Source organism: Chiloscyllium punctatum, chromosome 4 (genome assembly GCF_047496795.1).
Source record: "Chiloscyllium punctatum isolate Juve2018m chromosome 4, sChiPun1.3, whole genome shotgun sequence".
Lineage (NCBI taxonomy): Eukaryota > Metazoa > Chordata > Chondrichthyes > Orectolobiformes > Hemiscylliidae > Chiloscyllium > Chiloscyllium punctatum.
The window spans coordinates 50,472,284-50,495,457 of NC_092742.1; the positions used below are offsets into that span (position 1 = coordinate 50,472,284).

At 38.9% G+C, this 23,174-nt stretch overlaps 1 protein-coding gene across 1 annotated transcript; it reads right to left on the reverse strand.

Moving 5' to 3' along the window:
• Positions 1-10,623: 10,623 nt before the first annotated feature.
• vcpkmt (valosin containing protein lysine (K) methyltransferase) lies at positions 10,624-22,855 on the reverse strand. Its single transcript, XM_072568667.1, has 5 exons — positions 22,596-22,855; positions 19,134-19,244; positions 15,550-15,622; positions 12,450-12,569; positions 10,624-11,637 (listed from the first exon to the last, which is right to left on the reverse strand). Exons 1-5 carry the CDS (start codon positions 22,838-22,840, stop codon positions 11,536-11,538), a joined length of 651 nt encoding a protein of 216 aa, XP_072424768.1. The 5' UTR covers positions 22,841-22,855; the 3' UTR covers positions 10,624-11,535.
• Positions 22,856-23,174: the final 319 nt, after the last annotated feature.

Below are 23,174 nucleotides of genomic sequence, written 5' to 3' on the forward strand. Positions count from 1 at the left end.
GCAACCTCTTTTCTCGCTTCCTTGAGCAGCCTAGGATAAATCTGCTCTGGCCCTGGGGATTTATCAATCTTAATGTTTGCCAACATTTCCAGCCCATCAACTTCACCTGTTCCTCAAAGGTTTCATTCACAACAAGGTCCCTTTCCTGAGTGAAAACCAAAGCAAAAAACTCATTTAAGGCTTTCCCTATCTGCTCAGACTCCATGCACAAGTTCCCTCCACTATCCCTGATCGGCCCTACCTTCTCCTTGGTCATTCTCTTACTCCCCACGTATGAGTAAAACGCCTTTGGGTTCTCCCTAATCTTTCTTGCCCAGCCTTTTTTGTGCCCCCTCCTGGCTCACCTCAATCCATTTCTGAGCTCCTTTCTAGCAAGCCTGTAATCCTCTAAAGCTGTGCTAGATCCTTGCTTCCTCCACCTTACATAAGCTGCCTTCTTCCCTTTGACGAGAAGCACATCTATTCTCATCATCCAAGATTCCTTAATCTTACCCTTTCTTACCTGTCTCAGAGGAACAAATTTGTGTATCACATGGAACAACTGGTCCTTAAACAGTCTCCACATGTCTGCTATGCCTTTTCTGGTTGCTCCCAGTCTGTGCTTCCCAACTCCTGTCTGATAGTGTCATAACTTCCTTTTCCCCAATTAAATATTTTCCCTTGGTAACTTATCCTTTCCCTCTCCAAGGCTATGATAAATGTGAGGCAGTTGTGATCACTGTCACCAAACTGTTCTCCCACATTCACATTTGGAAGCACTAGCTTTCAGAATGCTGCTCTTTCATGAGGTGGTGTGGAGTATAAGATCGTAGGACACAGAATTTATAGAAGTTTACAGTGTGATGTAACTGAAATATATTCTGAAAAAGACCTGAATTGTTTGTTAAGTCTCTCATCTTTTAGAATGAGGCGGGGGGAAAGCTGTTCTTGAACCTGTTGTTATGTGTCTTTGAGCTTTTGTATCTTCTGCCTGACAAAAGAGGTAGAAAAGAATAAGCCTGGAGTGGCAGGGATCTTTGATGATGTTGGATGCCTTTCTGAGGCAGCAAGAAGTGTAAATGGAGTCAATGGATGGAAGATTGGCTTGCACAATGGTCTGGGCTGTATTTACAACTCTCTGTGGTTCCTTACGGTCCTGGGCAGAGCAGTTGCCGTACCAATGCTTTTCATGATGCATCTATAAAGGTTGGTGAGAGTCCTTATGAGCATGCCAAATTTTCTTAGCCTCCTGAGGAAGAAGAGGTATTGTTGTGCCTCCTTGACCATTGCATCAATGTGGATGGTCCAGGATAGAATTTTGGTGATCGTCACTCCTTGTACCTTGATGCTCTCGACCGTCTCCACCTCAGCTCCATTGATGTAGATAAGGCCATGCCCTCCTTCTTGCTTCCTGAAGTTGATGATCAGCTCTTTAATTTTGCTGATGTTGAGGGAGAGATTGTTATCTTTACATCACATCATGAAGCATTCTATCTCTTTCCTGTATTCTGTCTTGTCATTGTCTGATATCCAGTCGACGGCAGTGGTGTCATCAGTGAACTTGTGGATAGGAATCAACCAAAATTTGGCCATAGAGTCACGAGTGTACAGGGTGTACAGCATGAGAATTTTCATGGAGGAGGTCTGTCGTCTATCCTCATTGATTGTGGTCTATGGATTAGGAAGTTGAGGATCCAATTGCAGAAGGCGGAGCAGCGACCTAAGTCTCCGAGTTTGGAAATTAGTTTGGTTGGGATTATACTATCGAAGGTGGAGCTATAGTTAGTAAGTAGAAGCCTGGCATAGGTATCCTTATTATCCAGATGTTCCAGGAATGTTTCAACAATTTACCAACCTACCAACAACTTTCATTACATGAAAAATGTCTATAACTTTACTCACTAACACTTGCTGGAGGATTATACGGTGGTAATTGATACAAGGGAAAACAATCATTTCTGCAAAATGCAAAGGCCATATTTGCATCAAGCATGCTTGATGCACCATCAGTTGTGATAGAAATCACTTTTTTGATTGGAATGTTTTTCTTAAGCACATATCTTTTGAATTCATCATGAATATCCTCAACCCGAGTTCTGTCTTTAAGGAGAAAATCCTCATTACTTATTTCCTTAAAACCATGTGCACAAAAACAATCAACTGGACAGTGTCAGAAATGTTGATGGGCTCATTAAACTGCAGTGTGAAACATTCAGACGCCTTCTGGTCCTGCTTAGGTGCTGAAAGATGCCTTCTAACTAGGATTTCACTTGTCTTGCGACTATTCACCAAGTGACATACTGGATTACTGTTGCTCGATTCTCAGTATTCTTAAATTCTTAAAGAGTCAGTGACTACAGTCATTGCTTCTTTAATTACTTCACCTTTTCTTGATTATTTTTTATGACTTGCCAGAAGATGGCAAATGTGAAATGATGCTTCAGTGCAGGCCTTGACTTCTGTTGATGGTTTGGAAGAAATGAGTGCTGAGCTTTCAAAGTGGCCCTCAGCTTGTCATCTTCTTTTGTTGGAAACATGCTGTTCAAGTGACAACTGTTCTTGAATTTATTGTGCATCATTGTGTGGTGTTATTCCAGATTGCCCCTTTTCCTTATCAGTGCACTTTGGTGACTTATTAGGCAAATTGATCTTATATTTTACAGTTGTGAGCTGAAATTAATTTTCCTAATCTGCATCCAAGTTGTACATTTTTTATTTATTTTTGGATGGTCCAGACTCATCGCTCATCATTATTGCTTCAGCTTGTAGTTTGTGAGGTCACTCTGTCACTGGTCAGTCCATGCACCAGATATCATAAATTAATCTAGTCCCATTTGCCAGCATTTGGCTCATATCTCACTAAATTCTTCTTAATCATATATCAATCATACAATAGGATGGGAGAATGAAAGTCATTTACTGGTTTGTCTCTCAGGACAATGCCTTGGCTAACGTGCCTGGTTTAACATTTCAACAAAACCTGGCAGTTAAGTATCAAATGTCATTAACTGATGCATTCTCTATGGCGATCCCACAATCAATCAGAGTTCATTTGCCAACCAATCAGCACTCTCTGCTCATACAATATAAATGGTGGTTTTTTTTTATTTAGTCCCTACCCTCCCCTTCACTGTTTTGCTCACACAGCATTGCCCTGTGGTTTGAAGGGCAGTGCTTGTCACTGGCCACTCAGGTGTTTTTCATATCTTCCTGGTGGTGGAAATGGAATAAAGATTAAAAAAAAATAATAAATGGTGGTTTTCCCCTTAAATTGGTACTCTTGCAAAATGGTCTGATGAGTGAAAGGCAAAAATCTTCAACTTAAAAGTAATATGTTACAACTGGATTCCAATTCCTGTGCGGTTTGAGTTTCCACGAAGGACTTCTCTCAACCTTTCTCTTTGCTTAAGGCATGGTGACCCTCAAGTTAAACCACTACCAGCCATCTCTCTTTAATGAGAGAGCAGCCCTATGGTCAATAAAACTATGGCAACTTTACCTTCACCCTAGTATTACCCCAAATATTGTTTTGAATGAAAAAACTGAAATTCCAGTATTAGAAGTGTGAGGCTTAAAAGCATTTCCTTCACAAAGCAAAGCTCTGCAAGCTATTTTTATACAATGATCTAGACCAATGATAAACGAAAGCACAATTCTCCACTCACAATGGTGTCCCTTTAAATAATCTGTAAAAATAAAGCCTGTAATGACGTCCTTAAAGTTATTAAAAATGTTACACGCCCAAATCTATAGTTAAGCAATAATCCAGAAAGGTGATTTTGTGAATGAGGCAATCCTCCAGGTTTTGGCATTGATTCGATCTTTTTTATATTCATGATGTGGCACATTGTAAGTGATACACATTGTTGCCACAGTGCATCAGTGGTGGAAGGAGTGAATGTTGACCATATTAGATGGGTTGTCAGTGCAGAGGGATGTTTTGCCTGGTGTACTGTTGAGCTCCTGAAGTGATGTTGGAGCAGCACCTATCCCAGCAAGTGGAGAATATTCTATCATACTCCTGCCTTGTTCCTTGTCGGTGGAGCATAGGCTGTAAGCAATCAGGGGTCAGCTATTTGTCATAGAATGCATAGGCTCTTGTAGCAACAGTATTTATACTGTCAGTCTAGGTCAGTTTCTAGTCAAAGGTCACCCCTAGGAAGTTGATAGTGAGGAATTCAGTGAATTACTAACAATTTCAATTTTAGGATTTGGTAGCATTAATAATTAATGAATGTGCAGGTTTGCTGCTTTAAAAAAAATAAATATAGTCTAAGGCAGTATTTTCTTTTTAGTTCAGTATTCACTTAATATGCAATCTCAAGGATAATTTTATACTAGTAACTAGATTAATTTAGTTGATGAAAATGCTGCCATCTACAGGAAAGACTTTAACTGCAGTTAAACTGAACCTTAGGTTTATCAGGAAGAATCTTATAGGGTCTGAATGACGTAGGTTATTGTTAGTGGCAAAATTGGATTAGAAATCAGAGAAAGCTGATCTCAATGTAAACATCATCTCATTCTATCTTTTATGCTTTTCACAGGTGGTGTGGCGAGATTCTTTCTAGGCTGCAGTGAGTTGCCAATTAAGGGGGACTAGTGCTTGTTAAATGACTTGTTTGAGACATTAAAAAACAGGTTCGATCAAAGGCAGTTTGGTCATAGTAACAGCTACAGAATTCAAATTATTTCCCAAATACATAAACGTGCTTAGGTATACAGTCTTTAAACTAAATCAATAAATATCAGTTATGGGGTGGAGGCAATTTTAAAATGATTTATCGTGCTCCCTGTATTATCCATTTCTGTCCCCTCACTTCTGTTCACATTCAAGCAGCCTTTTTTTTTAAACAAAACAGTCATTCACAACAGGTGTTTAGCACTAAAGTCCTTGACCAGACCCAAGCCATGAAACTACTTATAGAGACAAAACGTGATTAAAAATAAATCACAATTTAATTAGATCTGGATTCTGAGCCCTACATTACTAACATTCTAGTTCACACAATAGTATTAATAAGCGATGATTGACACACTTTAGAAATAATGTGGATTTTCAAAGTCTTCTGTAACAGAATAAGAAATGTTTTTGTTTCAATTCTTCTTAGAGTAAATGTCACTTGCCTCGTGATAATCATGTGCTTCTACTCCAGCTCAACAATATTCTTAATACAGGTTTCATAATGGTGACTCAACCGGTTTCAACCTTCAAATTTCTGCCAAGGGTTAGTCAAAACAAGTTCCTAATGCAGGAGGTATTCATTTAATTGAACTTCTTACTTTGCCTGGTTTAAACTAGATTTGCAGTAGATTATTTATAGCTGCTCAAGGATGAGTTTCTTTTTTAAAAATACGTTGAGAGGAGTTTTCATTGTAAGAAAATAATCTAAATATTCAAATTTTATTTGTTTTAATTTGCTATGAACAAACAATGGGGCAGTCAGAAGTCCATTGTGCACAATTCCTCCACACCATAACTTCATAGGGGAGGCAATGGCCTTCTGTATTATTGGTGGACTGTTAATCTAGAAACCCAGATAATGTTCTGCAGACCTTGGTTCAAATCCTGCCATAGATGGTGGAATTTGAACTCATTAAATATCTAGAATTAAGAATCTAATGATGATTGTGAAGCCATTGTTGATGTTTGGTGGAAAATCCATCTGGTTCATTCAGCCTCTTTAGGAAAGGAAACTGCAATCCTGACCTTGATCTAGCCTACAGGTTGGCTCTTAACTGCCCTCTGGGCTATTAGGGATGGGCAATAAATGATGACCTAGCTAGCGAAGTCCTCATCTCATGAATGAATAATAAAAAAAACTAGTCTACTTCGCCAATTTAATTTTGGAGTATGTATAAATATCCACTGATCCTTAACAGATAGTGAACAGAAAAGAATGTTGAACTTACAAAATATCTATATGGATCTCCCCAAAGCACTTCCCAGACAACAAAGTACTTTCAAAATGTAGCTACTTTTGTAATGTAATGCATTCAGCAAGATTCCATATACAACAGTAAATAATTTGAGAATCTACATTAAAGATGACAATTGAAGAATTAAATGTTATTCATAAAATTAAATTCTCTCCAAAACAATAGCCATGGCATATTTTACATCTATTCAGCATCTTATTCTAATATATTTTTAAAACATGACAACTTGGAAAGTGTAGTATTATCTCAGTGATGTAGTGATTGCAGCAAGGTCAACCAGGAGGTCTCATAAAGTACGAGTTCCCCGATTGGGGCTGCTAATCTGGTCCAGTCAGGAAGCCCTGGCTAATAGATATGGACAGGAGTGTCAGAGGTTTTGCTTAATCTGAGAGATGGCTCTGAAGAAGCTAGATCAGTCAAGGACTTTCCATGTGTAAATAAAGAGCGACTTGGTCACAGAATTACAGCCTCAGTGGAGTTATTTCAGTGGTGATGAGAATAAGATTAATGATGTAACCATGCACAAGTGCCTACTAGCTGAAGCCCAGCTAAATTTCAAACAGGCATAACTAGCTTTATCATTCAAAAACGCAGCAAGTTGAACATATGAATTGCAGGGTATTCCAATGGAAGTGGACACCCTCATCAGTCTGACTGAGTTTGGGGAACACCATTTGACTGAAGGCAATTGCATAGCCTCACTGAGGACATGCTCTGAACAGAAGAACTCTAGGTCATCCCCAACAAAACCCCAAAACAAAACCAAGCCTGGGACAAACAGTTAAAATCTTCTTCAGGGTCCGGGCTAGCCAGCCATTGTAGTTGCTGCCGGTATGTGTACTTGAGACAGCCAAAAAAAAAGTCCCACTAGACCTAAAAATAGAGTAAGAGAACTCAAAGGCTGGTATCAGGAGAATGCACACTCTGGAAAGTCCACCTACATCTGGTGTGGAACAGTTAAATAGCTTAGCAACATCCAAATCGGAACCAATCAGAATAAACATTCAGTTAAATGGTCACCTGGTTCTAATGAAAGTCAATACCGGCATGGCCATTTCAGTGATCACAGAACCAGTCTTCAACAAAATTAGCCCTGGACTCCAGAGTTCTTATATTTATGCAAGACCTCAACTAGACTAAGAACCTATACTGGGGAACTTTTATACATTAAGGATACAACTTCAGTTCTGGCCTCTTATGAGAAGCAACCTACTTGAGCTACAGAGTGAACAAGACCTGATTACACAATTGGGAAGATAAAGTGAGGGTGATGAAAGGTCAAGTGCTGTATGAAGTTTCCTAGGGATGGTGAATTAGCATTAAAAGTTCATATATAACCTAGCCTCCATCATTTCACATTTGCATCAACTTTTAAAGAGTCAGCCTTGGAAACGGTTGTGTAACCAAGCCACAACTTTCAGGGAAATGAAAAAACAGGTATCATCCTCTAAGGCTTTGGCACACTATGATCTGCTGTTGACATGTGATTCATCTCTGTACAGCATCAAGGTAGTATCAGCTCATAGGTGGTCCAATGGAGAGAAATGCCCAATAGTGTATACATGCAAGACTTTGGCTAATGCAGAGTGTAAATATGCCCAGATAGAGAAAGAAGGTTTTGGTGGTTATATTTCATAGACATCATGGAATCCCTACAGTGTGGAAACAGGCCCTTTGGCCCAATAAGTCCACACTAAAGAGTAACCCATCCAGATCCATTCCCCTACCCTTAAAACCTACACTATGGACAATTTAGCACAGCCAATTCAATTAACCTGCACATCTTTGAATTATGGGAGGAAACTGGAACACCCAGAGGAAACCCATGCAGACATGGGGAGAATGTGCAAACTCCCCAGTCGCCCAAGGCTGGCATTGAACCCAGGTCCCTGGTGCTGTGAGGCAGCAGTGCAAACCACTGAGCAGCCATGCCGCCCTTATTATCTTTTAAATGTTGTAACTGTACTTAGTATCTAACACTTCCTCTAGCAGCTCATCCCACATATGAACCAATCTGTATGAAAACGTTGCCCCTCAGGTCCCTTTTAAATCTTTTTCCTCTCATCTTAAACTTATGCCCTCTAGTTTCGAACTTCGCTAACCTTGGTAAAAAAAAATTGCTATTCACTTTATCTATGCCTCTCATGATTTTATACACCTCTCTAAAGGTCATTCCTCAACCACCTATGTTCGAGTGGAAAAAAGTGCCAACCTATCCATATAACTCAAATCCTCCAGTTCAGGTAACATCCTTGTTTGAGATGTTTAACTGGTGAAGGTACAAGATAAAACTACTTCCGTGTCAGATTAAGCAATAAATGATAGAAAGGGCTAAGTGATTTCACAAGCATCAGGTTGGATCTAAGCTTTGCAGTCCTGCTACATCCAGTCATGAATAGTGGAGGATAATTAACTCACTGGAGAAAGTGGCTCCACCAATGTATTCACCATTAATGATGGATAGCGCAGGACATCAATGAAAAAGGTTGAAAAATTTGCCACAACCTTCAGTCAGAAACTTTTGTGTCTCCAGCATTACAGATTCCACTCTTCAACCATTCAATGCACTCCATGCGAGGTCAAAAAATGGTTGAAGGAACTGGATACTATAAGGTTTATTGGACAGCATCTCCAGTCCTATTGCCAAAGTATTGTATATTCCGGAACTTGCCATGCTCCCAGTCAAGCTGTTCCAGTACAGCCACATGGCACCTACCTGGCAATAACGAAAGTTACTCAGGTATGTCCTGTAGGAAAGTAGGACGAATCCAACCCAGCCAATTACCTCCAATCCAGTCTACTCTTGAGCATCAGTAAAGTGATGGAAGAGGTGATCAATAGTGCTATAAAACAGCAGTTGCTTAGCAATAATCTTCTAACACTCACCTTTGGTTCCACTAGAGTCAGTCAGCTCTTGAACTGATTACAGACTTGGTTTAAACATGGACAAAGCAATTCTAGAGACGAGGTGGCCCCTGACAAAGGCCATAATGACAGATTTTCCTAGGTCTTCACAGGAATCAAGAAGGAAACTTTCCATTGGCTTGAGTCATATCTGGTATTATAAAAAGTGTAGCCATTATTATAGGTCAGTCGTCTCAGCAGGATGGTATCATTGGTGAAACAGCTAAACATGGTTGGGCCAATAACCTTTTCTCCATCATAAGGTCAGAAGTGGGGTATTCGCTGATGATCACAACATTTAGCATCATTCATAACTCCTCAGATACTGAAGTAGTCCATGCTCAAATGCCACAAGATCTGGAACATATCCAGGCTTGGACTGGCAAGTCTTGAGTAAAATTTGCAGCACATACGTGCCAGGCAATGACCATCTCCAGCAAGAAAGAATCTAACCATTGGTCCTCATAGTTGCTAGCATTGCCACTGCTAAATGCCCCACTGATCAGAAAGTGAACTGGAGTAGCTATATAAATAATGCCTTGCAAGGTCAGACCAGAGACTAGTAATTCTGCAGTGAGTAACTCACTTCCTGGCCACATCCATACTACTGACTATCAGTAGCAACAGTGAAAATGATCTACAAGATGCACTGCAGAAATTCACCAAGGTTCCTTAAACAGCATCTTCTAATCTACAATCACTAGCATCTACAAGACAAGGGCAGCAGACAAATGGGAGCACCAACTGCCAGGTTCTCCTCAAAGCCACTCACCATCCAGATTCTGCAAAGTACTGCCATTCCTTCAATGTCACTGGGTCAAAATCTTTGGGTCTACCCAAATGGGCTGCAGTAAATCAAGGCAGCAGCTCACCACAACGGTCTCAAGGGTAATCAGGGATGGGCAATAAAATAATAGTTAAGAATTCATATAAAACTTCAACTTATGTTTTTTTTAAGTAATGACAAATATTCAATTTAAATGTTAAACTTTATACACATTCATTTGTCTCATTCATTCATGAGAAGCCTTTTGACTTCACCAAAATTATTCCTTTTATCAATTTAGTCTTAAAACAGACATTTTCATCCATATATTTAGCCGGTCCATCAACTTCATCAGAAATGTTAATCTCCAACAAGACCAATGACGATTTCCTTGTCTCCAATATGCTAACATCTACGTGATCAAAATGAATGTTGCAAAGTTATAGGGAAATTCTGTCACTCAGCTAAGCCTAAGATATGGGAAGAATGTTATAATATAGGATAACTTTTAAAATGTACATTTTTAAACAGCAGCAAGAGCCTCACAATAAAAGCAGGCAGAGCTGTAAGCTGCAATTAGCTATACTAGACCTGACTTAAAAGTTCTTTTACTTCATACTAAATGCCTAAAATAAAAGACTGGTACATATCAAAACCAACTACAATTCATGGATCATACTGTATTGAAAATATGCTGTTGACATCCTTTTTCCATCTATGAGACTGTACAGAAATGCAGTGAACAATCCAATTGGTTGGAGGTTTTGCGGAGGGTGGGTATACCTTTCCTAATGACTGTGAAGTCTAATCCTGAAGAGACATGCTCTGTTGCAAGCATCACATACCTGGTATCCGTTTCCAAACTGCAGCCAGTGGTCATTCTGGTCATGCATATCAGTTACAGGAGTTTGTTCCTCTTTCGCCAGCTATTAACTCTCACATGTTACAGTGAATGTATAGGGTTTGCATATCATGCTTGAAGTATTATTGTAGTGAAATCTTTGATATGAAGCCTTGTTTCTATTGACACATAATTGATGAACACATTTAATAACTGTAGAATTTAAAATTACTGACTTCAAATAAGCATATTTAACCCAAGAGTCAGACATGGAAAGTTAACTTTCTTTACATTTGGCTTCTCCTATATGAATGTGCCAACTGTAATTAATAACAAGGTATATTTAAATGTTTGTATAAATCTCAAAATTAAGTAACTAAGATTACATAATAAAATAACCTATAGTTTAGGCAAATCTAACAAAGTTGAAATAAACTAACTAATGCCTGCATCTCAAAGGTTTACAGGAGAAGTGCAAAATACATGTGTAATTATTCAATAATTTCATAATTAGAGAATTTCAAAATCAGGTCATTTGCAAACCTGCATTGAATATATTGTGCCTATTACCATTACAAAAAGGTTACTAAAGCAGTTTTCAAACATGATCAACAATATTCTTTTTGAAAACCAACCAACACTGAGAATTCTAAGAAAAATCCAAAAGAACAATGGTCTCGGAAAGTACCAGGGATCCATCAGAATTGAGCATTAAAATGTGCTGTATCACATCACAACTCATGACAACAAACCTACAAATGGAAGCCAGAGAACAAACACCTCTTTCCTACAATATTATATAAATTAACTGCAGTTTCAAACCAATCAGTAACATAAATGATACAGCTTGCGCAACAGCCAGGATAAATGCTAGAAATGATAATATTGATGACAACTGAAAAGTAATAATGTAATATACTTACATTCTATGAAGAACAGAAAGGTGACATCCACAGGACTAAATGTCATTTCACAATGTGTTTTAAAAAAAATATACATTTATTTCTGTAGTGGTTATTGATAATAACACTCTTATAAGAACTGCCTTTTTACATCATGGTTGAAACTTTTTGGTTATTTGAAAACAAAAGAAGCCTTAATGATCTCATTTTCTCTTTATCTGCAAAATATGAATGTCTTCACTTTTGTATTCCTCATCATGCTTGTCCAATGGAATCTCTTCTATTTCAAAATCAGTCTGCAAAAGCTAAATAAAACAAGAAAAGTTAACATTGAAGTATATGCAATCAATACATAAAGAAAGTCTGAGTTCAAAAACAATTGAACATAAATCTCTTTCTTTTTTAAAACAGTTAAGCTGAGTAAATAATGTACAAAAGTCTAAACCCTATGGACCATCTACATGCCTGGACAGTACAGTAACTAGGACGAAGTGAGGACTGCAGGTGCTAGAGAGTCCATCTTCCTTCCCACCTGTCCGCTCCACTCTCCACATCAACTTATCATAATCAGCTCCCACCTCCATCCACCTATCGCCATCCCACCTACCTTCCCCAGCCCCACCCCCTATTTACCCCTTAGCCTCCTTTTCCCTCCACAGTCCTGATGAAGGGCTTATGCCCGAAAGATTGACTCTCCTGCTCCTTGGACGCTGCCTGATCTACTGTGCTTTTTCCAGCACCACACTTTTCAACTTGGTACAGTAATGCCAACAGCAACATGGACTTCAACATCTTGACTGCTAAAAATAATTTTTCTTTTATATATGGTCAAACATAAATCACTCTTAGGTTCAACCATTAAGGAAAATTAACTCAAATTAAAAATAGAAATGTCTCCCAAATACTATGCAAGTAAAATTATTGCTATCTTTCTGACTACAGTTTACAAGTGATCTCAGCGAGCAACACATCATAGAAGCAGACTATTTGTCCCACCATTTTCTTCATAAATTTACTATGGAGCAAATTCTAATTGCTGGTTTGTTCCTACTAAAGCTACAGCATTAACCAGGTTAATCTAAAACAAAAATGTGACAATTACTTTCATGAAATTTACCTTAAAAAAACGAATCTCTATTTCAGGGTTGTTTCCCATTGTCCTCTCTTCATAGCAACATATGATGCAGGTATTCTTCCCTGCAAGCTCCTTCATCGTCCTCAGTAGAGGCTCTAAAGACTGCAACACCAGCAGATTGTTGAAATAACACATTAAATTTTGCACATTACAAATATTATGTTATTTCAACTCTCACTAATAATGTCAGAAAACCTGAACAATCGCATAGTAGAATTTTGGTATTCTTACAAAAAAAGTGTTAAAGGAATTTAAACTCATACAAAACTGAAAACTTAGGAATTTCTAACTTGAAAACTTTACGAAAACAAAGATCATTTGATGTAAGATTAAAAGTGCTATTTTATTTTGAAATGCCATCAATGAGCAGAGCACAATAGTACTTATATAGAAACACAGAAAATAGATGCAGGAGCAGGTCATTCGGCCTTTCGAGGCTGCCATTCAACGTGACCATGTTCATGGCTGATCATGCAATTTCAGTATCCCACTCCCGCTTTCTCTCCATATCCCTTAATCTCTTTAGCCACAAGTGTAGGCCCCAGTTCCCTCCTGAATACATCTAACGAACTGGTTCTAACAGCTTTCTGTGGTAGACAATTCCACAGATTCACAACTCTGAGTAAAGAAATTCTTCCTCATCTTAGACTATGACCCTATAGTTCTGGACTTCTCCAACATAGGTAACATTCTTCCTGCACCTAGCCTGCCCAGTCCCATCAGGATTTCAGACATTTCTATGAGATTTCTCCCTTATTCTTCTAAATTTCACTGAGTGCAAGCCCAGTCGATCCAGGCTTTCTCCTTATGTTAGTCCTGACATCCAGGTCTAGTGAACCTTTGCTAGACTCCCACAATATCAAGAATGTCCTTCCTCAGACTAGGAGACCAAATATGCACACCATACTAGAGGTGAGGCCTCACCAAGGCCCTGCATAACTGCTGCAAGACATCCCTACTCCTACACTTAAATTTTCTCGCTATGCAGGCAGGCATGTCATTAGCTTTTCACACCAACTATTGCACCTGCATGTCAACCATCAGCACTGTACCACCATGACACCCATGTCTCATTGCGTCTCCCCATTTCCTAAAGTTCCACAATTCGGATAATAATCTGCCTTCCTGTTTTGGCCATCAACGTGGATAACCTCAAATTTATTCACATTATATTGCATTTGACAGGTACATGCCCAGTCAGCCAGCCTGTCCAAGTCACTAGGCTTTTAGCATCCTCCTCACAACACACACTGCCACCCAGATTAGTGCTGTCTGCAAACTGGAGATATTGCATTCAATTCCTTCATCCAGATTATTAATGTATATTGTGAACAGCTGAGGTTCCAGCACTGAACCCTGCGGCATCTCACTCACCACTGCCTGTAAGTCTGAAAAGGACCCATTTATTCCAACTCTCTGCTTCCAGTCTGCCGACCAGTTCTTTATCCACATTAATACAGTAACTCAGTTATCATGACCTTTAACCATGCTTACTATCTCTTGTGTGGGACCTTGTCAAAAGCCTTTTTAAAGTCCAGCTATACAACATTCACTGATTTACCTTTGTCCACTCTCTTAGTCACATCCGCAAAAGATTCCAAAAGATTAGTCAAGCACGTTTTTCCCTTTAGTGAATCCATGCTGACTTGGACCAAGCTTATCACCGCTTTCCAAATGCTCAGTTATTACAGTCTTAATGAATGATGCCAGTATGTTCCCCATCACCAATATCAGACTATAGTGCCTATAATTTCCCCATTCTTATGTATTGTTTTCTGGCCAGGCTATGTACTTTCCACCATGCTCTTTGAATGAGCAAAGAAATTTTGCAGTTAGGTTTCAACCAATGAAAATCATGTTTGAGAGCTCTGCCCATCTTCAAAATGACCAAAAAATGAAAAGTTAAAAAAAAAATCAAGTTGGATTACATAAAAATAATAATTAGTTTATATACTGTTGCCGTGCAGACTCAAAAACATTGCTTCCAAGCAGAGTTTTATTACTGTAACCAGGAGTGTGTAAACTCTAATCTTATAATCCCCAGTTGACTCTAATGATTCAAAGATTTTGTTGAGATCATCCACCGTGGAAAATTGAAAATATAGCAAGAAGTGAAATAAAGTCTGAAATATTCATAAGGTCAGACAGCACCTGTGAAAAAGGAAGGGAGGATTCTGACAAAAAGTCACTAGCCGGCAATATTGACCCTACCTTCCTTCTCCACAGATGCTCCATGATACACTGATTTTCTATTTATACTCAAAATAGAAATATCTGAACCACCAAAAAACCTGCACAAGTGAAAATTCTATAAAGTTTTGCTACATTCAATTCCAACTTCTTTATCAAACTCTTCAGGGATGTAATATAACATGACTGTGGCAGGTGGGACCTGACAGCACAACTGCCTCACAAACCACCTACATACTTAATTCTGTAAATTCAAACTGAACCATTAAAATCAAGCGTAACTCAAAACTTCTGCATTCCTAATCTTAATCAAATGGTACTGCAAGTCTAAACACTATATTTGTGCAAATATAGTTCAAAAGTTGAACTTTATATATACCATGGAGGATAATAGAAAATTATGGAAAGATAGTACAGCAGAAAGTTTCGTTTTGGGTGGTTTTAATGAACAGCCAGGCAAAACAATGGATTCCTAATCAATAAGCATCTATATTTCTCATTTTACCAAGAAATGAAGATTATTGCATTTATCGGAATTGACGGGTCTGTTTCCATGCTGTACATCTCTATGACTTTATGTATACATTAGCTTTACTGTCAATGATGTACTATCAATGCACAATTAGAGTTTGTTCCTTGCATTATATAAAGAAATATATTTTTAAATTTCTCACATTTCAAATTCAAAGATATACTTAAGCTGCATGAAGAACCATTACGAAATCAATCACATTTACAGAAATCACATTCATCATCTGGTTTTTGCATATGAGAAGGAGAAAACAATTTGATTTTTCTGCAAAAATATTTTCATCGCACGTATCAAAGTAAAAACAAAGTTCAAGAACTTATAGAATGTACATTAGTTTGGGAAAATCACAAGTGCACATACCTGCTCATAGTAAATACAGTCTGCCACAAGAATGTAGTCTGGGTCAGGTGGAAGGTCTTTCACACTTTCTCCCCTGAAAAATATCGCAGTAGAGATACATTACAGCTGCAATTCTGATACAGAAAGAAAAATAAGTAATTTATTGTTTTGAGCCTGCCACCATTCAACAAGATGTTAGATTATCTATACCTGAACTTCATTTATCCACCTTTAAATCAATGTTTATCAATCCTGTTGCCTAGCAAAAGTGTACCTCACTTTTGATACCTTCAGTTGACCAAGTACTAGCCGCAGTCTCTTTGGCAGCAGTTTCCAGATGTTCACAAGCTTATGTGTGCAAGATTGCATTGTGAATTTACTCCAAAACAGCACAGACATAATGTTAAACTTCTTCCTGCTTGCTCTGTATTGCTCAAGAGGATATTAAGTAGATTTGTGCCACTGAAGTGGTTTTCTGATAATGTTAGAAGTCACAGCTATGTCATGTTTTGAAAGAATTGATACGTCACTAAAAAACAGCTAAAGTAGACCAACACACAACAGATCTAATCTAGATCTTGCATCAATGTATATTAAGCTTGGAGGCAATCTGCAGTACTTGCACCTTTCAGCCAGGTCACCCACATCATGAGGTCCTCAGCAACACAAGCATTGATTCACTGTGTGATATCAAGAAAGAGTTAAAGGGACTAGATACTCAAAAGCCATGGCTCTGACCTCATTCTGAAAAAGTGTGCTCCAGAACTATCCAAATCCTTAGCCAAGCTGTTCCAGTGCACCTACAACATTGGCATCAACCTGGGAATGGAAAGTTGCTTGATACGCCCATTCCACAAGTATCATAATAAGTCTAAACCAACCAAGTAGAACCCTACCAGTCTACTCTCAATTTTCAGTAAAGCAATGGAAGGGATCATAAACAATGCTATCAAGCGACATGTGTGAAGGAATATGCTGCTTTTCACTGTTGCAGTGTTTAGGAATAACTTTGCTCCTGACCTCATTATTGCCTTGGTCAAATGTGGACAGAACAGCTGAACAGCAATGACCATTAACATCAAGGCAGCATTTGATCAAGTACAATATGACATCAAGGAGTCCTACCAAAACTGAAATCAATGGGATACATGGGATAAACCTTCTATTGGTTGGAGTCATGTCTAGCACAAAGAAGATAGCTGTGGTTTTTGGATGTCAATCACTTCAATCCAAGAACATCACTGCAGGTGTTCCTTAGGACAGATATTTTCTAATCAACCTGTTCAGATAAGGTAATACACACCTCTGGAGGAGGAGGACTTCAACCCTCAGATTCGGGACACTACCACTACACCACAATGGTCCCTTGTTCTTCACGATAGATATTCTTGAATCAACCTGTTCAGAGATGTTATTACACACCCTGAAGCAGGCGGGACCTGAACCCAGAACTTCTAGTCCAGATGTTGGGACACTACCATGCCATAAGAGACCTTACTTTCTCAGGATAATGTCCCAGGTCTGAATCATCTTCAACTACTTCATCAATAATTTTCTATCCAGTTTGAGGCTAGAAGTGGGAATGTTCACTGATGATAACACAACCTTCATCACCATTTGAGACTCCTCAGATAAGAAAGCACATCATGTCCAATCACAGCTAGACTTGGACAACATCCAGACATGACTGCTGAGAGGCAAGTTAACATTCACACCACCTAAATGCAAGGTAATGATCCTCTCTAACGACACAACCTAACCAATCACACCTTGGTGTTCACAGGTACCACCATTGCTAAATTCCAACTACCAACATGGGGGTGTGGCTTTCCACCACTTACAAGCTACAAAACAGAACTATGGTGAAATATCCTCCCCTTGCGTGGATGGGTACAACTCCTACAACTTTCAAGCAGCTTAAGGACTGCAGTTTTTTCAGAAGGCAGCTCAGCACCAGCACAGTTTGGGATTGGCAATAAATGATGGCATAGTTAGCAACAATGACATTTGATGAAAGCATAAAAAAGGATTCCCAGCTCAATCTAAGATTGGTGTGCCACCCAATACTATGATGCCATTTTTGCATATCCAAATCACAATATACACGGATTCAGAAGTGGGAGGTAATTGCAGAGATATAAAGAAAGTAGCCATTAGGCACTCTGTAAAATGATAAGTATTTATAACCCCAGTTCAACAATATTTATACAACAGGCATCCCCTCCATTTCAACAAAATAATCAGGTTTACACACAAATCTTCTACATTTTTGCAAAATCAATATAAATCATATACAAACCATTCCATTATTAAAGATCAAAGACACAAACTAAACAAACTCAAAGCCCTTGAGAAACATTTTGATCCTAACTCCTTTCCTGCATCCAGGTTTGTATAAGATTTTGAATGTCAATAGAACCAAAACAGTTTAGCACATTTGGTATTCTCTCAATTGGTAGCGCTTAGTTCAGCAAAAATGTTGTGCTTTCAAGCCAGTTTTAATACTTCCTTCCAAGGCTCAGTATTGTATAAGGATTGATACATTTCAAAGGAAACATTACATTATATTTCAGACAATAGTTAACAGAATGTTTTATCTTTAAAGCAAGGCTTTCACCTTCCAACTATCCATCCTAAATCACCAAAACCTGCATTTACTTATTTTGCTCTGGTGGGATTCTCACTGAAACAAACTACATTTTTCCCCATGAAGAATTTCAGAAGTTTTTAATTAGGAAACTGTTTGTGACTGTTACAGGGTGCTTTAAGTTTAAATGAATTCTCCTGAACGTCCATATACATTCACAATAAAATTTCTGAAACAAACATTGATTGCCTGGTCAAAAAGAACCTGACCAAAAGACTGCACCTAGATATATTCTTAACCTCTGTTTCTATACATGTGGAATAAGAAAGTGTAGGTGAGCCTACTAGACTCCTGGTCTGAACAATGTTTCATCAATCATATTTAGATAAATACCAAGTATTAGTGCACATACTTCCTGAGCCCATACCTGATCCACAAAAGCTTCAAAATTAATTTTTGTTCCTTGACTGTTCAGGAGTATTACAACTATTAACACAAATAATTATTTATTCCTTCTTTTCCATCCACATGATAAAAAAAATTTTCAAAGCAACAAAGAAAATGAGACGAGCAAAACCTAAGGAAAACAAAATTATTTGGGTTCAAGTTTCCCTCAAGTGGTACACCTCTCTCTCACCTTGATTAACTGATAAGGCTGGAAGAACTGCCTGAAATATTCCTCTTCTTGAAACCAAAGTTGTCAATACCAGCTAGTGTCAGTAGGAAGAAATTATAGTTTGGAACTAAAGAACAGATTAATTGTTCATCTAAAGATATTCATGTACTGACAAAAAAAAAGGAATGAATGGAAGTGATCCAGGGGAAGCATTTCTGTATCTTCACAGTAAAATAGAACAATCACAAGTTTCAAGAGAAATATTACATATCTTGAAAGATCAATCCATGTGATGATTTATCCTCTTCCATTTAATATTCTCCCTTCACAAGCTTGATTAAACATCTGGCATGCAGAAGATAATGAACAATTACTTTATTTTAAAGTTAAACAAGTACAAACCATTTAAGTACCTTTGCATCGATAGAACCAGTAACTAAGTGCTTGTTATCACTGATGTTTATGTTAAGTAACTCCTGCATGTCTTCAAGATCTGTGACTGTGACATGCGCCCTGGAAAACATATGATGTGTAAAATTTGAATTAAAATCAAAAGTAAAACTTAAAATGACTTACATTTGATTGTGCAACTGCATTTATCTTCAGTCAGAAATGCCACGTGGATGATCAATTGCTAACTGCTGCTGGAATCCTCTCCATCAACCCAGATGCAAATCTTCATCCAACTCAATTCACACCAAATGATCAAAAAAAACCCGAGTGCACGAGATACAGCAAAGAGCATTGATCCTGCTAAGATCTAACTGTGATGTGGAAAAATAGTTTGTGAGAACTTATTAGCCAAGCTGCTCCAGTACAGCTACAACACTGGCATGTTGTCAACAATGTAAAAACTCAACCAATTGTGTCCTAATTACAAAAGGCAGGGCAAATCTGATCTGGCTTACTGCTTTCATGCCAGTCTACTCTCAATAATTAGCAAAGTAATAAAAGGTAATGGCAACAGCACTACCATTTGGTAAATATATTCAAAATAATGTTCATTGGGGCTTAATTTGGTTCTGTTAGTCATTTGGCTACAGATTTCATTACAACCTTGGTCTTAACTCAAGAAACTAAATTCCTGAGGTGAGATTTTGATCAGGGCAGTATTTCACCAAGTGCAGTATGAGGAACTTCAGTAGGATTGAAGTCAATGGGAATAAAGGGGAAAACTCTCCATTAGGTGGTACAATAGAAGAAAGGATGATCAATATGGCTGTGGAAGCCCAATCATCTCACTCACAGGGCAGTGCTGCAGGAGTTTCTCGTGGTAATGTTTTAGGCCCAATCATCTCCAGCAACCTTCCCCTTCCCCACAATAAAAAGTCAGGATATGTTAATTAATGATTGCACAATGCTTATTACACTTTGCAACTTCTCAGGTGCTAAACAAGTTGACATCCAAATTCAGCAAGATTTGAGTTTGAATTAGTAAGTACCTACTTGTGCTGCACAAGTATCAGGCAATGGTCATCTTGAACAAGAGTGAATTGAAGATCCTCGCTATGAAACTCAATAGTATTACCATTGCTGAATCCTCCATTATCAAATACAAAGGGTTAGCATTGCCCAGAAACTGAACTGTGACTACAAGTCAGAAAGCAGGAATTTTGAGGTGTGTATATCTTTCCTGACTCCCCACAGTACATCATCCACTTACAAGGCTCAAATCAGAAACATCCAGCAGCATATAAAAAGTCAGTGCTAAGGGGACTAATGTTTTGATAATTAACCAGAAGTTCAGAGGCATTTGACCCAGAACAGAGTATTCATCCCTAGATCTTCTTTATCACAAAGGACCTAACAGTACCAATCCCTGTCTCAGCTTATCGGCAGATGAAACCCTACTCTAAAGCTTCCTTACACGTCCAATCTGCATAACTTTGTCCAGGCCTTGCTATAGGAAGGATATTATTAAATTGGAGAGGGTTCAGAAAAGATTTACACAGAATATTGCTGGGACTGGAGGGCTTCAGTTATAAGGAAAGGCTGGATAAACTGGGACTTTCTTTACTGAAGCTTAGAAGGTTGAGGGGTAACAGAGGTTTATAAAATCATTAGGGGTATAATGATTTTAAGCAAAGTGTTTTCTCCCTACCTTTTGGGGGTTCAAAACAAGGAGGCATACGTTTAAGTTGAGAGCAGAAAGCTTTAAAAGTGACCTGAAGGACAACATTTTCATGCAGAAAGTGGTTCATATGTGGAATGAACTGCCATAGGAAGTGGTAGATGTAGATACAGTTATAACATTTAATAGGTGTATGAATAGGACGGTTTAGATGCCAAATGCAGACAAGTGGGACTAGTTTAGTTTTGGAAACTTGGTCAGCATGGACGAGTTGGACATAAGGGTCTGTTTCTGTGCTGTATGGCTATGTCCTAACACACACTAAATACCATTCATCACTTTTCCATCTCTGTAACCTCCTTCAACAATACAATTCTGATATCTCTGCACTGTTCAATTTTTGCCTTTTCTGCATCCCCAATTCTCATCACCCAGTCCTCTTCATTAATCTTAATACCTCATTTGCAGATTGGTATCATTTTTTTGTCTGATTATGTTCCTTTGAACTATATTCAAAATAGTACATAAATGCAAGTTTTTGATATGGGTAGGTAATGGCATCATGGTATTACCCAGATTATTACCCAGGTATTGTTCTGGGAACCTGGGTTTGAATGCTGCCATGGCAGATGGTGGAATTTGAATTCAATAATAACCTGAAATGAAGTTAAATGATGACCATGAAACAATTGCAGGTTGTCAGGAAAAAAAAACATTTGGTTCACTAACCATCTGGTCCTTCAGGGAAGGAAATCGGTTATCCTTACCTGATCTCCCCCCCACCCAGAGCAAAGTGGTTGATTCTTTACTGCCCTCTGGGCAATAAATGCTGATCCAGTCAATCATCCCATGAATGAATTGAAACAAAAACAGCCATAAAACATCAGTAAATTGGTTATGTAGCTACAATTCACCCAATAGTCTACAGAATGAACACAAGTTCAGTAGGGGTAATGGTCATGACAGTTGCAACATTTAATATTTAGTGTAACCAATAATGTCCTGAAGATACAGTATGTAAAATGCAAGTTGCTTAAACGAAACAAAGTATTGGAGACACTCAGCATGTGTAGAGAAACAGAGTCGACATTTTCAGTCCAGTCACTGTTTGTCAAGAGGTTCTGATAAAGGGTCACTGGATTCGAAACATTTAATCTAGTTCTGTGTACCAATGCTGCCAAACCAGAGTTCCTCCAGCACTTTCTGCATGTGTTTCTGATTTTCAGTATCTGCAGTTGTTTGTTCATGCATGTTACTTATCTCAGTTCATTTGAAAAAAAAGTGAAAGACCAACAATAATCTATTCATTCCCACGAGTTCTTCAGAAGGTGACTACAGCTTGGAATTGGTTTCAATTTTAGGAATAGGCCTTGCTCTGACATTAGGCGAAAGTGAGTACTGCAGTTGCTGGAGATTAGAGTCAGGAGTGTGGTGCGGGAAAAGCACAGCACGTTAGTGCAGCATATGAGGAGCAGGAGAACCAACGTTTCGGGCAAAAGCCCTTCATTAGGACTCTTGCTCTGATATTACATATACATCTAGAAGATCCAGAACAGCTGTTTCCAATACTACTAAATTGGTGAGGGCACCTTTCTGTAGCAAAGGAAAGATAAAAGATCTTTTAAGACGATAAATTTTAGGGGAATTAGGAGTAGGGTTAATCTCTTAGGGCAACATGGAATAGAGTGGAAGTGGCTCCTATACAGCATAAAGATTGATACTGTCCGTCTAATTTGTTTCAGGAAATTCAGGCATCACCACGAACAGAAAACTAGTGCAGAGGGGAATTTTACCCCAGAACTGAAGCCATCAGGCCCACTAGTCCGGTGCCTGAGCCCAGCTCCACCACGCTCTTCCCGGTAAAGGTGTGAAGGCCATCCCGGTAGAAGGAGCTGGTCTCTAGGTACTTGGCCAGCACCAGTGCCGCGTCCCAAACCACACAGCCCACATCGCCGGTATCACACTGCTTGATACGGAGCTCGGCACCGGACCGCAGCTCTAAGGCCCGCACAAAATATCCAGCCTCGACACCAGCCATTAAAACTCGCTAGCCATAAACTGACACCGAGGAGCATGCGCAGTAAGCCCACCCCGCCCAGTAAGGGCGAGAACCGTGGAAAAACCCGGATGTGGGGTGGCGGGTCTGCAGCCAATCTCCGCTCCGCGTATATTCAAATGAACGGGCGCGCGACAGCCTGCGCGAGCCGTTGGCTCGTTCTGGACCAATGGGAAGTTTGGTTCTATGCGTCCGTTAAACGCAGCCGATCACCGCGGAGACGCTGGTCTCCTGTATGCGCTGTCAGTCATCAAACAGGAGGAGGCCAAGAAACTACGGCGAGTAATGATATCTACTCTCTCACTAAAGCGGGAGG

Excerpts from the sequence above, each read along its gene's own strand:
- vcpkmt (XM_072568667.1), bottom strand. The coding sequence starts at position 22,840 with ATGGCTGGTGTCGAGGCTGGATATTTTGTGCGGGCCTTAGAGCTGCGG. Across the intron at positions 15,623-19,133 it reads GATGCAAAGGTACTTAAATG|GGGAGAAAGTGTGAAAGACC; the intron begins GTTTGTACTTGT and ends GATATTTTTCAG. Across the intron at positions 11,638-12,449 it reads TAGAGATTCGTTTTTTTAAG|CTTTTGCAGACTGATTTTGA; the intron begins GTAAATTTCATG and ends TGTTTTATTTAG.